Below are 18,035 nucleotides of genomic sequence, written 5' to 3' on the forward strand. Positions count from 1 at the left end.
CGCACATTCATGTGAAAATTTGTTGATTTTATTTAGCACATTTTCATTATATATTTACAAATGTCTTAACAAATCTCCCATGTGTATTTAACAATCCAAAGATGCACTCTGACCGACCATTAAAAGGAGCTGACTACTTTAAACCTTGTGTCAAATTATTGCACTAATTTTGAGGCCTAATGCTTGACTTGCAATGCTCACATTAGACAAAATTGTAATATGTCCTCTTCAGTATTTTGATCAATAGAAATGGAGACATATAGCTAATAAAATAAGGTGTTACTTTAAAATAATTGTGATTAAATGAAGTGAAGAATGAAGTCACCAAGAAAACCTGACTTTTTTAATGCTTATACATTTGCAGAAAAAAACTGTATAAAAATACATTTACAATTTACTTATGAAATACATTCATTTACAGTCTGAATAGAATACATAGTACTGTATCAAGTGACATACAATCTAATGTAAGACATGTACAAGTCAAAACCAATGAGGTCACGCTACACACTTATTAAAAATTCTACATACAGTATTTTCTATTCCTGAAAGCCTCAGAAAGATGAACAGCATCTTACTGAGTTCTTGAAAGGTTTGCTTGTGTTGCAGCTTTGGATGTCTCATAATTCAGGTTTTTGTAACCATCATGGAGTCATGTATTCCTTGTGGACAGTGACAATCATGCACAGTTATGTGTCCTGCCCATAGGTCCAAAGGTTGAACAGTGAGCCCTCAGCCTGCTCGTGTGTTTCAAGTTATTCTGGGCAAGGCCTCAGATTAATGTGTAATTAGTTAATTACAGCTCCTTGCAAAGCACTAACAGTGTCTTATTAAACTTAAGCAATGAGAACAGGCAAATCTAAACTAATGAAATGAGTAGTAAATGCGGGTGAGCTGTGAGGTTGCATGTGTATGTTAGAAACTGTTTGAATAAAACGCTGCAGGTGTCAATGGCTTTGCAAGGGTTGTTTCTTGAAGAACTGCTTGCACATGTAAGATTAATCTTTGCATATTTGTATATTCACTATCCTGGTGCCTGGCTGTTTGTTAGTATGCACCTGAAAAGAGTTAACACATGCATGTTTAAGCCTGCATTTTACATGCATGATAGGTTACAAGTGTGCACGGTTAGATATCGAGTGATGTGAATATTTTTTCTGTTGACAAATACAGTAGTGTGAATATTTATCCCTGCGTTCTGATTTGCCAGCCTGTGTGCATACAGTGCATTTGTGTGGATGTACACTCTGGGTGTTTAGTGCATAGTCTGTTCCTGCTGCATGCATACAAAGTAATTGTGTAAGTTTGCGTTGACATATGTTTGTTTAGGGGTCATCTGAACAGCCAGAGGAGGCCAAGCAGGCCACACAAGAGGTTCAAAGGTGTGTTCACACACCCAGCTGAAGAGTGGCTGTGAGGGTGAGGAGGGCAGTTCGTGTAGGGTTCCAAACAGGCAGCGTAGGCCATGACGTGTGCCACGTAGTTCTGCTCCTTCACTCCGTGGAAAAGGTGTGCCATTGGGCCTTTAGCATAGATGGCCACATCCTCTCCACCATGTGTTTCAGCATCCAGTGGGACGGCAGCCTGCTGCATGTACTCCTCATCATCTAAAGAGATGCATGTAGAGTTTAGAATGTGACTAAGTACTGTTTAGAAAACACTCTGCTGGGATTATCGACTGTAGATACAAAACAAGCGCTTTTATAGACCATGTTGCCACCTCAAAGTCAGTCTAGATCAACTTTACTTTGAAATGGTTCTGTGAGACACTGAGCTATAAAAATGACTATTTTACAAAAAAGAAAATCCTGTCTTTTCCACCCTGACATTAAGTGCCTTTGACAGGAGATTGCACTAATACCTCCCACTACAGAGAGCGTCTTTGGATAGCCCTGAGATTACACTCACCTCATTGATGTTTTTGTGGTTGTTTTTCCCATAAAATGGTGTTTTGCAAATCTTCTGTAATTTACCTAATTACACTTAATTACAACATTTTCACAATCCAGGAGGTAATTAAAGTTCTTGATAAAATTGCAGCAACAAGTGACTGACCTTTCTGGAGTGAAACAAACAATGCTGTAAGACAAGTAGGATCAAGTATTTTGAAAGATGTGCTCCTTGATGTTTTCTAGAGAAGTGGTCATTTCGCTGTATTGTGAATTGATTGTCTCAAAAATATTGTTGGGAACCTTCACTCTTGTTTACCTCTACTTCTCTTAAAACAAATGTTGCAACACTGTTTGGGCTCCATAGTCTTCACAAGAATATATTGTAGATGCCAACTTTTGCAGTGCTTCATATTTGTCCAGATGGATACAAACTTTTGTGTCTACAAATCCCTCACATATTTACTTAAGGCGCCAGATGGGTTGAATTTGCTCTTTCGAGACACAACTACAGATTTCAAAACTGAATCGAGTCCATTCCACAAACACATCTGTGGGGGTCCTAAAGGGTAATTTATGCCTGGATAGAGGTGTTTCCACCCTCAGGTATACACACTCATGCCATGACTAAACAAGAGGAAGGAGCTGAATCACTGCAGTCTGATGTTCCACAAAGAGATACAAATAACTTTTCAAACTACAGTTACACATACACATTGTGGCCTGTGCAGAGGACCAAACAGAAGACTGAACCGTGAAAGTTATAAACATCATATTTCATCTTTGCTTTCAAGACAAAAACACAGGCATGAGTCAGCCATAACCACATCAGTTCAAACTGTCTATATACACATCACACAGACGACTGCTGCATCTGAAAGACATTAGTTTGTACTTACAATAATCCACCATTGTGATGTTCCCTCTGGTTCCATTTATGTGAACATAACCAGGGCCGTTGGCATAGAGGATGCTGGTGAAAGGCATTTTGTCGTCTGCTTTCTTCGGTGCCAGTCCTGAATGACAAACAAATCATAGGGTGAGGTGAGTAACAATGTCCTGTATTGTTACATAGAGGAATATGAGGACACAAACTCAAAAATACTTGGAGACAAAAGAAATGAAAGCATTTACCATACAAGTTAAAAAGCCACAATCTTAAATATGCTGTATATTGTACTTCTCCATGTATTAATTTCTTATTCTAGCATAGGTATTTTAGATAGGTGGACTATTTACTACATATAGTGTGCATCTAAATCCAATTTGTTAGTCTTTGTTGCTCTTTTTGTTCCATTTTATTGTCAATTTCACAAGTTTGGATATGATGTCAGTGCTAATTTTAATCAGGACTGCAATCAAGTGTTCGTGTTTTGAATCATACCAAAGATGGGATTCCCACGAGGTGTGTTCCCACCAAAGGTGAAGACATGAGAGTGGTCAGCAGTGACCACAGTCAGTGTATCAGATTCTCTGGTGAGCTGTGCTGCTCGCTGGATAGCCCGGTCAAACATCACAGTTTCAGTCAGTGCCAGTTTGGCAATGCCATCATGGTGGCCATGATCAATTCTCCCTCGTAACAGAAGATAACAGAAAAGACATTTAGATGTGGCCCAAAACATTCAATATTTCTTTGAAAAAAAGAGACGACAAAGACAATTTCGAATCAATAGACCCGTATTCTTTCAAATTTATCTTGGTATACCAGAGTTCTGAGCAAATTTCATGAGTTATAAACATCCCTTACGATACAAATTACTATGCAAACAAGTGTGCATTCTTACATTGCTAATGACAGTATGCTTATTGAGATTTTAATATAGAGGATTGTGGCCCATAAACAGGGGCTACAGGCCCCGAAGCAGCAGTCATGGGTTTGACCCACGGCCATTTACTGCATGTCATTCTCCCCACTTTTCTACCCATGTTTCCGGTCTCTTACTCTCCACTGTCATGTATAATTAAGGCAAAAGGCCAAAAATTACTTTAAAACAAACAAACAAACAAACAAAAAACAATTAGTGGACTATTATATGGTACTCATCTTCTACAAACAGGAAAAATCCTTTGGGATTCTTCTTGAGGATTTGAATGGCCTTTTCTGTCATCTCCACAATAGATGGGTCACGAGTGTCATTCCGAAAAACCTCAAATCTCATGTCCTTGGGCTCAAACAGACCTGGAACAGCAAACAAAAGGGAGCTTTCATGTACACAGCAATTTTAAGATAAGTCTAAACAGCCAGTATTAAAATACAGAAGGAAAGATCATGCACAACTAAGTAACTAGTTGACTAAAAGCCAAGTAGAAGTCATGCTTTTACGATTAGAAATCCCACATACTTAACTGGTCATCTTTACAACGTCTTGCTAGAATTCTCAACAAAATCATCATTGTTTTCAAGATCATGCATACCATTATAAAATCAGTTTCACACGCAGACTAAAATCCATCCATCCATCCTCTATACACCGCTTTATCCTCACTAGGGTCGCGGGGGGTGCTGGAGCCTATCCCAGCCGAGTCGGGCGAAGGCAGGGGACACTCTGGACAGGTTACCAGTCTGTCGCAGGGCTACATATACAAACACACAATCACACTCACATTCACACCTACAGGCAATTTAGACTAATCAATTAACCTCAGCATATTTTTGGACTGTGGGAGGAAGCCGGAGTACCCAGAGAAAACCCACACATGCACAGGGAGAACAGGGATCTTCTTGTTGCAAGGCGAAAGTGCTAACCACTACTCCACTGTGCAGCCCCAGACTAAAATCTGGTATCTTAATTCATTTTTAAAAGAGTTGCAAACAGGGTTAAGACAATGAACACTTTCAAAATGCCATTGGACTGATTGAAGACATGCGGACGATAAGACCTTAGAAGAGATTTCAGATAGTACTCATCCATTTCTAACATAAAGCTATGTATGTGGGCAAGACGATAACAAGATGATAACAGCTCTGTGATACTGGCAGCGAAATCTGTATATTATCAAATATATCACAGCAAGAAACGCAACCATTTGTTTTTATCACTGTCGTAGGCAGTGATAACACCAGTCAACTGTGAATTTACAATTTACCCCCAATAACAGTCTATTTTTCATGACTGTAAAGATCAAAGCTGAGTTTACTGGAGTTCTCATGTTTTCCTATCCTTATCAGGAAAACGAGATATGCAGTGTGGCTTTTTTCTCACGTATATGTATACCTACCCATGAGACGGTCAGTAGTTTTGGCATTTATCTCATCAAACTGCTTCCTGTGCCAAACATAGTGCGATTTCTTGTTCTGAAGCACAAACCAGAGGATACATGACACTGTGAGTAGTAAACAGCTTTCCTGTGAGTGGTAACCATTTCACAATAATTTTCAATAATCGTACAGGTTTAGCCTTCAGCCACACGTCAATGAGGTTCCTCTTGTCTTTGCGGTCGCCCTTGCGAGAGGTGGATGTAGGGTACTCGGGGTCAGGGGTGCCTTTTGGTGTCATGTACATCCTTCCTCCTCCAAGGATTACCTTTAAGGACATGAGAAAGAACACAGTCATTAGAATCAATGGAAGAAGTGTACTACCCTGACATTGCGGTTTTCCAATACTGCTTGTTTGTTGATATTTACTTGTAATCAACTTACATCTAGTGCAAATCACTCTCTCATTGGATCGGCTAAAATGGAACAGTATGAACCTGAGTTCTGAAGACCAAAATGGGAAATGGTTGGAAGTACACAATACTCATTTGTATGTGACCTTCAAAACTGGGTTGAGATTTTATAGACAAAAAAATACAACTCGTCTGTTGTGTATAGCATAGCTGCAAAGTATGCCATTATTGGTTATGTTATTGTTGTTTATTGGTCCTCTGATTTGAGAGCTCATCCCTAGTATCTTACAGCTTTACATGATATGTTTGATATGTTTCCTTGATGCAGTGTGCATCCCAAGAGACAAATTATTCAGGAGTAATATGATTTCACAATGTCGCATGAAAACAAAGTGTGCATCAACATTTAGTCAGAAATTACAGCACTGTGAGAAACCATCAGTAAAACGTATGTGACTGAACTTGATTAGCATGCATCTGAAGTCACAGACGACACCACCTACAATAATGTCAATCTCCTGTAAATGCAAAGAGTCGTAATGATTTTTATTATCCCCTCCCTACACCTTGTCTGTCAGTTCTGTAGTCAGGTTAAATGTTTTTTTTAAAAAGTCTAATAAACCAATAAAACGGATCAAAGCTTCTTAATGACTGAAACAGAATTGTTCGTTCATACATCAATATCCACATTGGTGACCATCTGAGTGGCAATGTCGACGCAACCTTGTTGGCGTGCACTGGAAGGAAGATCTGCATCGCTGTACCAGGTGCGGCTGACCGAGTGAGCATAGGACGCAGCTGGGGAGGCATGCTGGACACGTGTTGTTGTCACTATGCCAACTGATTTACCTGAACAACAAAGAAACACACCCAAATTAGAGCTATAACAGTGGATCATAAATGCAGTGTGAAGAAGTCCTCCAACATGAGCAACCAGAAATTGCATTTGTCACTACCCTGGAATTGCTGGCTGTACTAGCAGAGAAACAAAAACTTTTCCTCTCTGTTTGGTTGTGTTTAGGGTAAATTCATTGTAATAGAGGATCTCAGTGGTTGGACAATATAAGCATGTTTTAAATTACTGAAAGATCATTTTTTAAAAAGTGTTAAATGGGAAACAAACAATCCCATGTGGTTCAATCCAATGGTTTGTTGAACCACCCATCTTGACAATAGGGAGGAACTCATTGTTGCACCCCTCTGCACCCTCACTGGACCTGCAATGGAATTGCAAAAGTTTTTGGGTGATACCAGGGCTTAAGTGTTCACATCTGAGAAGGCGTAGATGAAAGACATGCCTTTGGTAGCTTGAATTTATCTCCACACTCTTGCTGCTGGAGTTCATAATGATCTCATGGCTGCTTAAGCTTTTGCACTTTAACCCCTAGATGTTAAGTAGGGGTATTAGTTATTTAAATAAATACCTTTGATGTTGGTCTCAACTTAACAACCACAAGATAGGTTAAACATTGATGGGGGCTTGTCTGGGATCTTTTGGACTCTTTTTTGGAGACTGAACTTCAGAATTTATCTTTATTTCTCTACTTTTCCACCCCTTTTCTCATAGTTGAAGTAATCATTGTGACTGATCAAACTCTATAGTTGCTTAGTGTGTCAGTTCTGTGGCTGTGTTGCCCTTTTATTGATGGACTTTTTAGTTGTTTAAAATTGCTGTTTTAGTTTATGCATTGTTTTCTATTGTATTGTATTAAGGTAATACACCCATCCATCCATTTTCTATACACTGCTTAAACCTCATTAGGATAACAGGGGGCTGGAGTCTATCCCAGCTGACTTAGGGCAAAGGCAGGGGACACTCTGGACAGGTCATCAGTCTATCACAGGGCTACACAGAGAAACAAACAAGCACACTCACACCTACAGACAAATTAGAATTACCAGTTAACCTCAGCATGTTTTTGGACTGAGGGAGGAGTACCCAGAGAAAACCCACGCATGCACAGGGATAACATGCAAACTCCACGCAGAAACATCCCAGTCTCTGGCCGAGACGCAAACCAGGGATCTTCTAGCTGCAAGGCGACAGAGCTGACCACCGATCACTGTGCAGCCCCAAGGGAATACAGTAAAACTTTTTTAAAAGTGTTTTTGGTAAAAGCAAAGACTCCAATACTTGAACATAATACAATCTAGATTTTGATAACGGCTACATCTGTAGCCTTCTACTATGTAATCACCTGATTAACACAAACATATAAAAAGGTTACATTATGGAAAACACAATGTGCTACACTTAATGCATACCAACTTCCACATAATTGACACAACTGTGCAACTTCACTTGAAATTCCTGATTGTGAAATGGCCACAATCACAAAACTGAGACCAGGTCAGGATGAAGGACTGCCGATATCATATTTATTCTGAACATTGAACGATAACTTCTGACAATTGAGTAACAGGACATTAGCTTATCAGATAATTGTTTTATTCCTCATATTATATTTCAGGGTAGATACAGTTATTGCATATCTGGAGATAAGAATATAATCCAAACTGGTTGGCCTTTCTATCACATAGCTACATGTCATACACTACAAGTCACATAGTGTCTTTACCTTGTGCTTTAGCACGCTGGAGTACTGAGTAGACCTCATTACCAAAGGTGGTGTTACACTCATAGGCCACGGCGTTAGCACTGAGTCCTACTGTCTTAGCGTTGGCCTTAACCCCACAGTGGTAGGCTGTAGCTGTGCTAGCGCTGTCTGCTACCTGCTTATCCACACTGTAGGTCTGTGGAGTAGAAACACAGACAGAAAGACAGAAAAGCAAATAAATATGCAGTGGACTCAGAAAGTATTTAAAACCTTTAACTGTTTGCAAAAAAAATATTATATTTATTTATATATTATATACATATATAAACACACACACACATACACCACCAGTCAAAAGTTTGGACATGCCTTCTCATTTAATGTTTTTTTTTGTTTGATCTTCATGCCTATTTAGATTGTAGATTGTCACGGAAGGAATAAAAATTTTGAATCAACACATACTGAATTATGTAGTAAACGAAAAAGTGTGAAATAAGTCAAAACATGTTTCATATTTTAGATTCTTCAAAGTAGCCACCCTTTGCTTTGATTACTGCTTCACACACTCATGGCATTCTCTCCAAGAGCTTCATGAGGTCGTCCCCTGAAATGGTTTTCACTTCACAGGTGTGCCTCGTCAAGGTTAATTTGTGGAATTTCTTGCATTCTTAATGAAGTTGGGACCATCAGTTGTGTTGTGCAGAAGTCAGATTGGTATGCAGTTGACAGCCATATCTGACTACTGCTAGAATCCATGTTGTGCCAAGAACCAATCAGCTACATAAATAGAAACAACAGTCCATCATTACTTTAAGAACAGAAGAAATGGACATTAGACCAGTGGAACTCTGTGCTTTGGTCTGATGAATCCAAATGTGAGATCTTTGGTTCCACCTGCTATGTCTTTGTGTGACGCAGAAAAGGTGAACGGTTGGTCTCTTCATGCATGGTTCCCACCGTGAAGCATGGAGGAGGAGGTGTGCTGGTGTGGAGTGCTTTCGCGGTGACACTGATGAGGATTTATTCAACATTGAAGGCACACTGAACCAGCATGGCTACCACAGCATCCTGCAACGACATGCTATCCCATCCAGTTTGCGTTTAGTTGGATCCTCATTTATTTTTCAACAGAACACTGACCCAAACATACCTCCAGGTTGTGTAAGGACTCTTTGACCAAGAAGGAGAGTGATGGAGTGCTGCATCAGATGACCTACAGTCACCTGACCTAAATCCAGTTCAGATGGTTTGGGATGAGATGGACCACAGAGCAAAGGAAAAATTGCCAACAAGTGCTCAGCATCTCTGGGAACTCCTTCAAGACTGTTGGAAAATAATTTCCGGTGACTACCTCATAAAGCTCATCGAGAAAATGCCAAGAGTTTAAAGCAGTAATTAAAGCAAAGGGTGGCTACTTTGAAGAATCTAAAATACAAAACATGTTTTGACTTATTTCACACTTTTTTGTTTACTATATAATTCCATATCTGTTCATTCATAGTTTTGATGCCTTCAGTGAGAATCTATAATGTAAATGGTCATGAAAATCAAGAAAAAACATTAATTGAGAAGATCTGTCCAAACTTTTGACTGGTACTATAATTAAGCCAACATTCCCCTTCTCCTAAATAGAATTGCTTAATGATGCTTGTTGATCTGCCACTTGGGCAGCGGATCTTCCTGGAATCTACAACTAGAAAATGTTATGTAATTTTTTTCTTGAAAAAAGTCAATGTGAACTCCTTTTTGGATTACAGTTTGAGACAAGAAAGACCCTTCAATTATACTTAATTACAATCATTTATGGATTACAGGATTCAGGATGCTAAATCTGACTTTAAATCTGCATTCACTGCCTCTACCTCACTGTCAGGATTTTCATAAAAAGTCTTGACTTCAACAAAATACTTTAAAAAGTTTAATAAATGAAGCTGCAGGGAGATAGTGTACAAAAAGATATGGCAAGTTAAGGGAAGCATATGCCTTGACCCATCTTTAGAGGATTCATTTACAGTGCATCTTTCTCTAATTTTGTCCTTCAGTTTTCACTGCTTTTTCCTTTATAAGTCACAATGTAATGATTTACCAAGCAACCACAGGTACATTGAAAGATCTATATACAGTTGTGCACATAAATCCTTGTTTGGTGATCACTCAGCATTTGGTATTGGTTTCTGTCTCTCACTTTCTTGTCCTCTCTCACACGCTAAACACAGACAAACACACACACACAATTGAAGAATTGCTTTGACCTATTTCCATTTCTTAGCTGTAATGTATTTCAAAAAATCAATATGTTTAAAATTCTCCTTTTTTCCCAATTTTACAAATATCAGTACAATATTTTAAGGTAACGCACTAGTGAAAGGTACGGAGCCCCCTAGGGGACATCCTTCCTGTTTGTGTTATATCCCTTCCTGTTGTACTTTTTCTCCTCCGCGTTTGTATTTTATTCCTTTGCGTTTGTGTTTTTTCCTTCGCGTTGTACTTTCTCTCCTCCGCGTTTGTGTTTTATCCCTCCGCGTTTATTTTTTAAGGAACACTTTTGTCATTTTTGCCCTCCGCCTTTATTTTTTAAGGAACACTTTTGTCATTTTTGCTGTTGACAAGTTGTTTTTCAAAGACAGAGTTCACGTTCAAAGTCGAACTCCGCGTTTAAAAACGAACTCCGTGTTCAAAGTCGAACTCCGTCTTGGGCCCGAGCAGTGTCACTCAGTCAGTCTGTTGAGCATGCAGCAGGGGAGTCAAAGGACGGATTCCTACGGTACTACTTCCTGTCCAAACTTAGTTTGGAGGTTTGCTTTGCCTGGCACACCGGCTGATCATCACCTTGGGACATTACACGCCAAACGGTAAATAATTATTTTAATGAATACCGCAGTGCTTCGTCTATTGTTCTGAACTCTGCTGATCTCAAGTCACATTAGCCCTTTCTGTATTTATCGCAGTTGGACTGCTTCGGTTTGCACGCCAGCATGAAGCTAAAAGGAGCGCTCGTTTTTGTTCAGTGGGACCGCGCGGGACGGTGCGCTTTTTATACATTCAGAGAAACAGTCGCGGTTTGGTCAGTAGAAACGTTGACAAAAACGAGCGCTCCTTTTAGCTTCATGCCAGCGTGCAAACCGAAGCAGTCCAACTGCGATAAATACAGAAAGGGCTAATGTGACTTGAGATCAGCAGAGTTCAGAACAATAGACGAAGCACAGTGGTATTCATTAAAATAATTATTTACCGTTTGGCGTGTAATGTCCCAAGGTGATGATCAGCCGGTGTGCCAGGCAAAGCAAACCTCCAAACTAAGTTTGGACAGGAAGTAGTACCGTAGGAATCCGTCCTCTGACTCCCCTGCTGCACGCTCAACAGACTGACTGAGTGACACTGCTCGGGCCCAAGACGGAGTTCGACTTTGAACGCGGAGTTCGTTTTTAAACGCGGAGTTCGACTTTGAACGCGGAGTTCGACTTTGAACGCGAACTCTGTCTTTGAAAAACAACTTGTCAACAGCAAAAATGACAAAAGTGTTCCTTAAAAAATAAAGGCGGAGGGCAAAAATGACAAAAGTGTTCCTTAAAAAATAAACGCGGAGGGATAAAACACAAACGTGGAGGAGAGAAAGTACAACGCGAAGGAAAAAAACACAAACGCGAAGGAATAAAATACAAACGCGGAGGAGAAAAAGTACAACAGGAAGGATGTCCCCTAGGGGGCTCCGTAGAAAGGCTATAATTAGTTAAAGCTGTAATACATGGTTACCTGCAACAAGCAAGAGAACAAAAATATTTGAGAAATTTACTTGCAAAAGATGAATATATATATTCTAGTGTTCCAAGAAAGATAATAATAATTTGTTAGTGAAGGTTAAGAGTGCTGTGTTGTTACCTTAGACAGGGCCACATATGGGAAGGTGTCCATGGCCAGCATGGTTTCTTCCCCAGACCCACCCTCCATCTGACCTCGCAGGATTCGAGCTGCTGACACTGTGGACACGCCCATTCCTACGAGACAATGATTGACAAGTGAAGGCCACTGGTATGGTACACCTTTATTTTTTTTAGACTAGTCATCTCTGTCTGTGGACATAATAAATCATGTATTAAAGTCATAGTTCTCCCAATGGAATGCAGGCCCCACTGAAGATGCTGGAAACTATGAAGTGAAATATGAGTAAGCAAAGTCAAAGCATGTGAAGACTATTAACATCAGCTGAACCCACAAATGAATGGAGCATTTCAAGGTCCCATTTTTATTGTCTTTTGCGGTTGTCACAAACTTGGAGATGCAAAGTGAAAAAGTGTAAAGATACGAAGGTTTAGTTCTGCCATTCCTCAAGCCACTTCTCTTCTGCTCTCCGTGCTCACATATACTGCATTTTACTACAGCAGAACTCTTCCTCAAGGGGGCATAGACAGCAGCAGATCAATTGTTTTTAAAGCTACAGACACTAAAAATGCTAATTTATAGCAGAACTAAAACCAGTGATTATACAATAATGGTGAAATTAATCATCTCTGTAGTATTTTGAGCTGAAAAATTGAAAGGCACTTTAGTTAATAGGCTGAACAGGACACAATATGGGACCTTTAAAGAAGGGGTTTTGTAAGAGAACAACTTTTTCGTATATATCTATGTATCTGTGTATCTATGTTGTGTGTGTAATAGACAAATTAACAATCTCCACTTATTGTAGCATCAACTGGAAAGCAAAAACACACACAAAAAATGTTTTTTTTAAATTTAATTGTAAATAAATTTAGGCATCAAAGGGTTAAATTATCACCTGGATCAAAACTGACTCTTCCAGGTACCAATTCAGATACTAATGGTTGACTATTTAACATTTCAGCATACATGAACCTGATGCAAACACAGTGTTTCTTTTTGATGACTTTTCCTAAAACAGCTAAAGAACCTGTTTTCTCCTCTGCTCTGTGTTGTCCTATTTTTTTCTTTTCTCTTTTTTTTTTTTTTTGGATTTTGCCTCTGACATTTAAAAATCCAAGCTGAAGAAACTCATTGATGTTTTTACCTCTCCCTTAAGAGTCACAGTCATTAAACTGAGGCTCTGGGCAAAGCAAGGCAGGAGGAGAGACGCACAAAGAAAACTCAGCCCCGACCACCCTGAAATGTGAGTAAGTAGGTTTGATTTAAACCAGACACTGTAGTAGTAAGAAGAGAAAAAAACATTCTTAAATCTTTTATGCCTTTAAACAGCTTCCCTTACATAAATTAAATCAATGCCTTGCGAGCTGTGAGCGTACCACACAAGTGACAATTAATGTGAAGAATTTTCCAATCAAATCTAATCCAGATGGAAACTTTCCCCGACTGGCAGTAGTCGGCCTTGTGCACTGAAGTGCCAGATTATACCACTAAAGGAGAGCACATTGAGCATCTCAAGATGTTAAAGGTACAAAGTACTGAACATGCAGTGCATGAATAGGCATGTGATTGTTGCCAGGACTCTAATCATGCAGATGGTTTCACACTATACACACACTATACTGCACTCAGCTAATCGGCAGTTAATGGTGCCAACAATCGTAGAATTGTGCCAACAAGGGCAGTGGAAAAGAAGACTGCTAACAAGAAAGCAAGGGTGCAAACAATACACTATATAAAACATCTACAAAAAATAGCTTTGTAAATGTTTTTTGAGGAAGAAAATGCATTTAACACACTGGTGAAGGAGAAATACAATGCATTTTGGGTGAGCAATGCTGAGCGTAAATGTGGCGTTGCTTACAAGATAATTTTTTAACCCTTAAATGCATGTTTTATTTTCCAAGCACTGCAACATACCTCACCACACCTATATGATGCAGGTTAAGTCTACAATTGCATTGCTTTTGGCCTTTACATAGTGTATTAACAAATACACAAAATGGATGTTTTTCCAAATTTATGAAAGTTTTTGTCATAAAATGCCATTCTGAACTAGCCTAGTCGCGCTAGACAACCCACGGCAACGAATTTAATTCTCTGCCAGGGTGGGTCTAGTTACCCTCCATAAGGCTCGAGGTTGGATGCTCCTAAAACCGGCCGGACGAATCACTATGAAGTGTAGAGTCAGAAGCCGGGAGTAACTAAGTGACGACAGAGGCGCGACGATTCTGACAGAAACAACCGGAAACAACTAGCCTAGCTGCGCTAGACAACCCACGGCAACGAATTTAATTCTCTGCCAGGGTCGACAACAAAAACGACAACAGTCGTTGAGCTCCATTAGCACTGACTCTGAATAATCTTTCTGTTAACATGTCTGTAATATACTTGAGCTTCACCCATTGACTGTATAAATAAGGCTTCACCGAACTACCGTATCCTCTGATTTCCGGCGCTCTCGGAGCCTATTCGTTGCGTTGATTGGTTGTATACCTACCCAATTGCTGCAGAGTGATTTGATAGACAACCTTTTAGCCCGCCTCCCTCCCTGTCGAGCGTGCCTAGACCCTTGCGTCTTCAGAGCATGGGTCTAGCACGGCTAGGCTAATTTTGAACTATACCTGTAATCCAGCGGCAATGCCATCATGCTGCAATAAGCCACATAAACACGGTTCTGTAACATTGTGTCTGGGATCAGCCGTTGGAACAGTGGGTCAAATACAAGGTAAAACTGGCAATTACAACATTGTCCTCTATAATTTTCATGCAGTATACGTTCATTTAAAAAATTCATGTTATTAAATATCTTTTTAGAGACAGAACTGGTTATATCTCCACTTCTTAAATAAATCATAGAAAAACAGTGTCATTGTCATTGTTGATATTTTAACATCAGCACAACATTATAAACTAATTGCAGAGTCCTTTTCAGTGCTAAAATGAACAAGATGCTATACAATACGGTGTCACTAACCACCCGTTGTCCTTGCATTAAAGGATAAACTGTCAATCCACTTTTTAAATGCATAACATGCAGTGCATAGTTTCAAGTCACTGTAGTTAAGCCGCAGAATAGAAGCCTCCTTTTGTTGTGATTAACCTAGTCCTGGTGCCATATGTAAATTTGTATGTGCAAGCCCCTGTCCTGGACTGGTTCCTGCTCTTGGATCCTTTTCAGCCTCTTGTTTCGACAGCTCCTCCTCCATCCTGCCTCCTGATTGGACCAGTACCATACCGCTTTGCTCCAATGAAGCTGCGCCTGTCATTACAGTGCCTGCTTAAAGACTCAGTCAAACTCAAAATCTGGGTGGCTGTGATTTAGAGAGAGCAGCCTCTCATTTGTATGATTCTTGATACCTAAATATTGTGCCTGTGAAAAACGTTGTCCATTGTAGACCTACTCCAAAAACCCAGCACTCATTGGAATACATTTAAATTTGGTTCATGTTTACACTTTAGTTCCCTGTTCCTCTGGCAAGCTGAATTGTACCATACACTTTGTGGCAGTCAATGATTTGAAACATTTCTTTGGAGTCATGTTTCTTGGCACCAGATAAATGTAAGTCCACTATTCACTCTTGCTCAGTTTTAGTCTTCAGCTTGATTAATTAGAGAAAAACCATCTTCATGCCTTCTGAAAAAACAATGTTGACAACTGATAGGAGAAAAGACACAAAGTCCAGCAGTCATGAGTCTAGTGTCACATACCTTGTATGTCCAACTGTCCACCTCGCTAAGTGATTTATGCAACGGTCTGTCTGCCTTACTTCTTCAGTCAATACTCCCACAACTTCAAACATTTGCTTGTCAAGTCCACACAAACACAGAGTCACTTTTACAAAATTTGAGCAAATTAACCAAACTGTCTTAGTGTTCAACCACTTGCTCATCAGTCCCTGCAAATACAGACACATCTGTGCACTGTACAATCTTTATTGGTCAGTAAGGAGTAATTCAACACCGTTCTTGCACAAACCTCAACCACAACTATGCCAGTACTGAATGTTCGCTCGAATGGATTTTATAACGACAGCATGAACCTACCGTCACCAAGGAACAGGATCATGTTCTTGGCCTGGTGATCCCGAGGTCGGAGTTTTAGTGCAGCATCCAGTGTTGCCCTTGCCTGTGCATCCCAGTAGGCTGGCTCTTTCTCCAGTTCGTACAGCACTGCTCCATGCAGACACACATAGACAGAGAATGAGATGAAGAATGAGATGGGGGGAGTGTGAATGCACCAAATCTCAGAGAATAAGGCATGTGATATTGATAGCTTAATATGTGCGTGTGTGAACAGAGTCAAGTTCCACAAAAGAGAAGCTTCATATGAATTCCAGTGTTTTAGTTACTGCACACACACATCTGTCTTTGCTTTTCCCTGACATTTTGATGTATAATTCGCCTTGGGATAAACATGATGAGGGGTTCCTCAGGAGGTGTCAAAATGACAGAAACGGCTAAGAAGACACTGTGGTTTCTGTCTGTTCATGTCCACTGAGAGGCTCACAGCAAAGGAAGTCAACAAGGAACATTCCTCCAACCACACACCAAAACAACGGAAAGACAAACAGTCCATCCCACAGTTTACACAAACAGGTAGACACAGGCAAAAATATACTAACACAAAGTTTTGTTCATCTACACTAACAGACTCCCCACTACACCCACACATCTGAGTTTGTATTCATGCACCAGCACATTTTAAGTTCTTTAAATATATTCTCTCGTCACTCACTCATCCTTTCCCAGGTTGAGGTTACCTGCTTGAGTCTCCCTGTGCGTCTATTTGCCTGCCCACAGCGCTACTAATACCCCGACCTCATGCTACAATAATAACTCTGTCGCCTCCTCACCTTGGCTGTCCATCGCGGCCTGGCCCACAGCCACGAGCGTGGAGCCAAGAAGGATAAGGAGAAGATTGGGGGCCCCGTAATGTGGTGTCAGCATCTCTAATCCACGCGACCTGCAGCCTGGAGCAGTTGACACAGCCGGCTTTCAGAGCAGCACCCAGACCAAAAGGCAGAGGCACAGGCAGAGAGTGTGTGTGGCTGCTGAGACCTCCGGCCCTGCCTTTATAAAGCCCCGCTGGGTGTGTAGTAAGGAAGGGCCCACGCCAGCTCATAGGCTTAGAGCCACAAAGGGGGGAAGAGAGACTGTGAGAGAAAGAGGAAGAGCCAGGAGAGAGACAGAAAAAGAGAAGCTGGGACCACACAAGAGCTGTGGAGCATCACAGCCCCTCTACTCACTTTGATTCCTGAAAACGCACCAGCCCCCTTTTTTTTTAAAATTTTTTTTTAAAAGGTTGCATTAATTTTGCTCTCCCTCCTTTCCTTGGCTCCCCGCTCTGTGCATGATAGAGATTTGAATGGTTCTTTGATGTGGTAAATGTCTAATGGGTCTTTTTCTGCAGCAGTCCCTCTAACAGAGAGAGAAAAAAATGGCTACCCAATTTGTGTTGGCATTCATCATGATACAAATCATAACTGTGTCTCTTTCCATTTCTCTCCCCCATTGCCTGGAAAAACAGTCCAGGGGAAGAAAGGGAACACAGTCCAACCTATTCTTGAAAATATCATGATTGAGTTTTGATGTGCTCTGCTTTTTATGTAAGGAAAATAGTATATTTCCATTTCCCCCTCCTCCTCTGATTTTTTGCATTTTAAAGACCCCAATATTTTCCTTCTCTTACCAAGTCAACTTGGCTGGTTTTTCCGTGGGAAGTGAAGTAGGGTTAGCATTTTTCTTCTGTGAGGTAGTGGAGCCCGCCTGCAGAATGAAAATGTCTTCTCTCCCCTATGCAGGCACAACAGTTAATGTGTGAAATGAGGTGAATTGGGCCAACTTTGTTCCACACGGTCAGAAGAATCAAATTCGAGAGTGAACGACTCTCGCCTTGTGAACCCACGAGGCAGAATCTTGTTACATTTCAGAGCTCCGGATGACCTCGGTTTTCTGCCAACCGCTCGCCCATTGCCAACAGGGGTTTGCAGTTAGTCACATGTGCCTAATCAAGAGTGCAATAAAATCATAATAGCAATCTGGGTAAAAAGGCCTCACATGATGTGGCCCACACCACGTAGACTGGAAATACCAGCGG

General features: G+C 40.5%; 1 protein-coding gene across 1 annotated transcript; it reads right to left on the minus strand.

The window, feature by feature from the left end:
- Positions 1-329: 329 nt before the first annotated feature.
- alpi.1 (alkaline phosphatase, intestinal, tandem duplicate 1) lies at positions 330-17,179 on the minus strand. The gene is made up of 11 exons (XM_022193331.2): positions 16,792-17,179; positions 15,983-16,108; positions 11,936-12,051; positions 8,078-8,252; positions 6,175-6,347; positions 5,279-5,413; positions 5,109-5,184; positions 3,934-4,068; positions 3,274-3,465; positions 2,789-2,905; positions 330-1,607 (listed from the first exon to the last, which is right to left on the minus strand). Exons 1-11 carry the CDS (start codon positions 16,883-16,885, stop codon positions 1,333-1,335), a joined length of 1,614 nt encoding a protein of 537 aa, XP_022049023.2. The 5' UTR covers positions 16,886-17,179; the 3' UTR covers positions 330-1,332.
- Positions 17,180-18,035: the final 856 nt, after the last annotated feature.

This window comes from Acanthochromis polyacanthus, chromosome 4 (assembly GCF_021347895.1).
Source record: "Acanthochromis polyacanthus isolate Apoly-LR-REF ecotype Palm Island chromosome 4, KAUST_Apoly_ChrSc, whole genome shotgun sequence".
NCBI lineage: Eukaryota > Metazoa > Chordata > Actinopteri > Pomacentridae > Acanthochromis > Acanthochromis polyacanthus.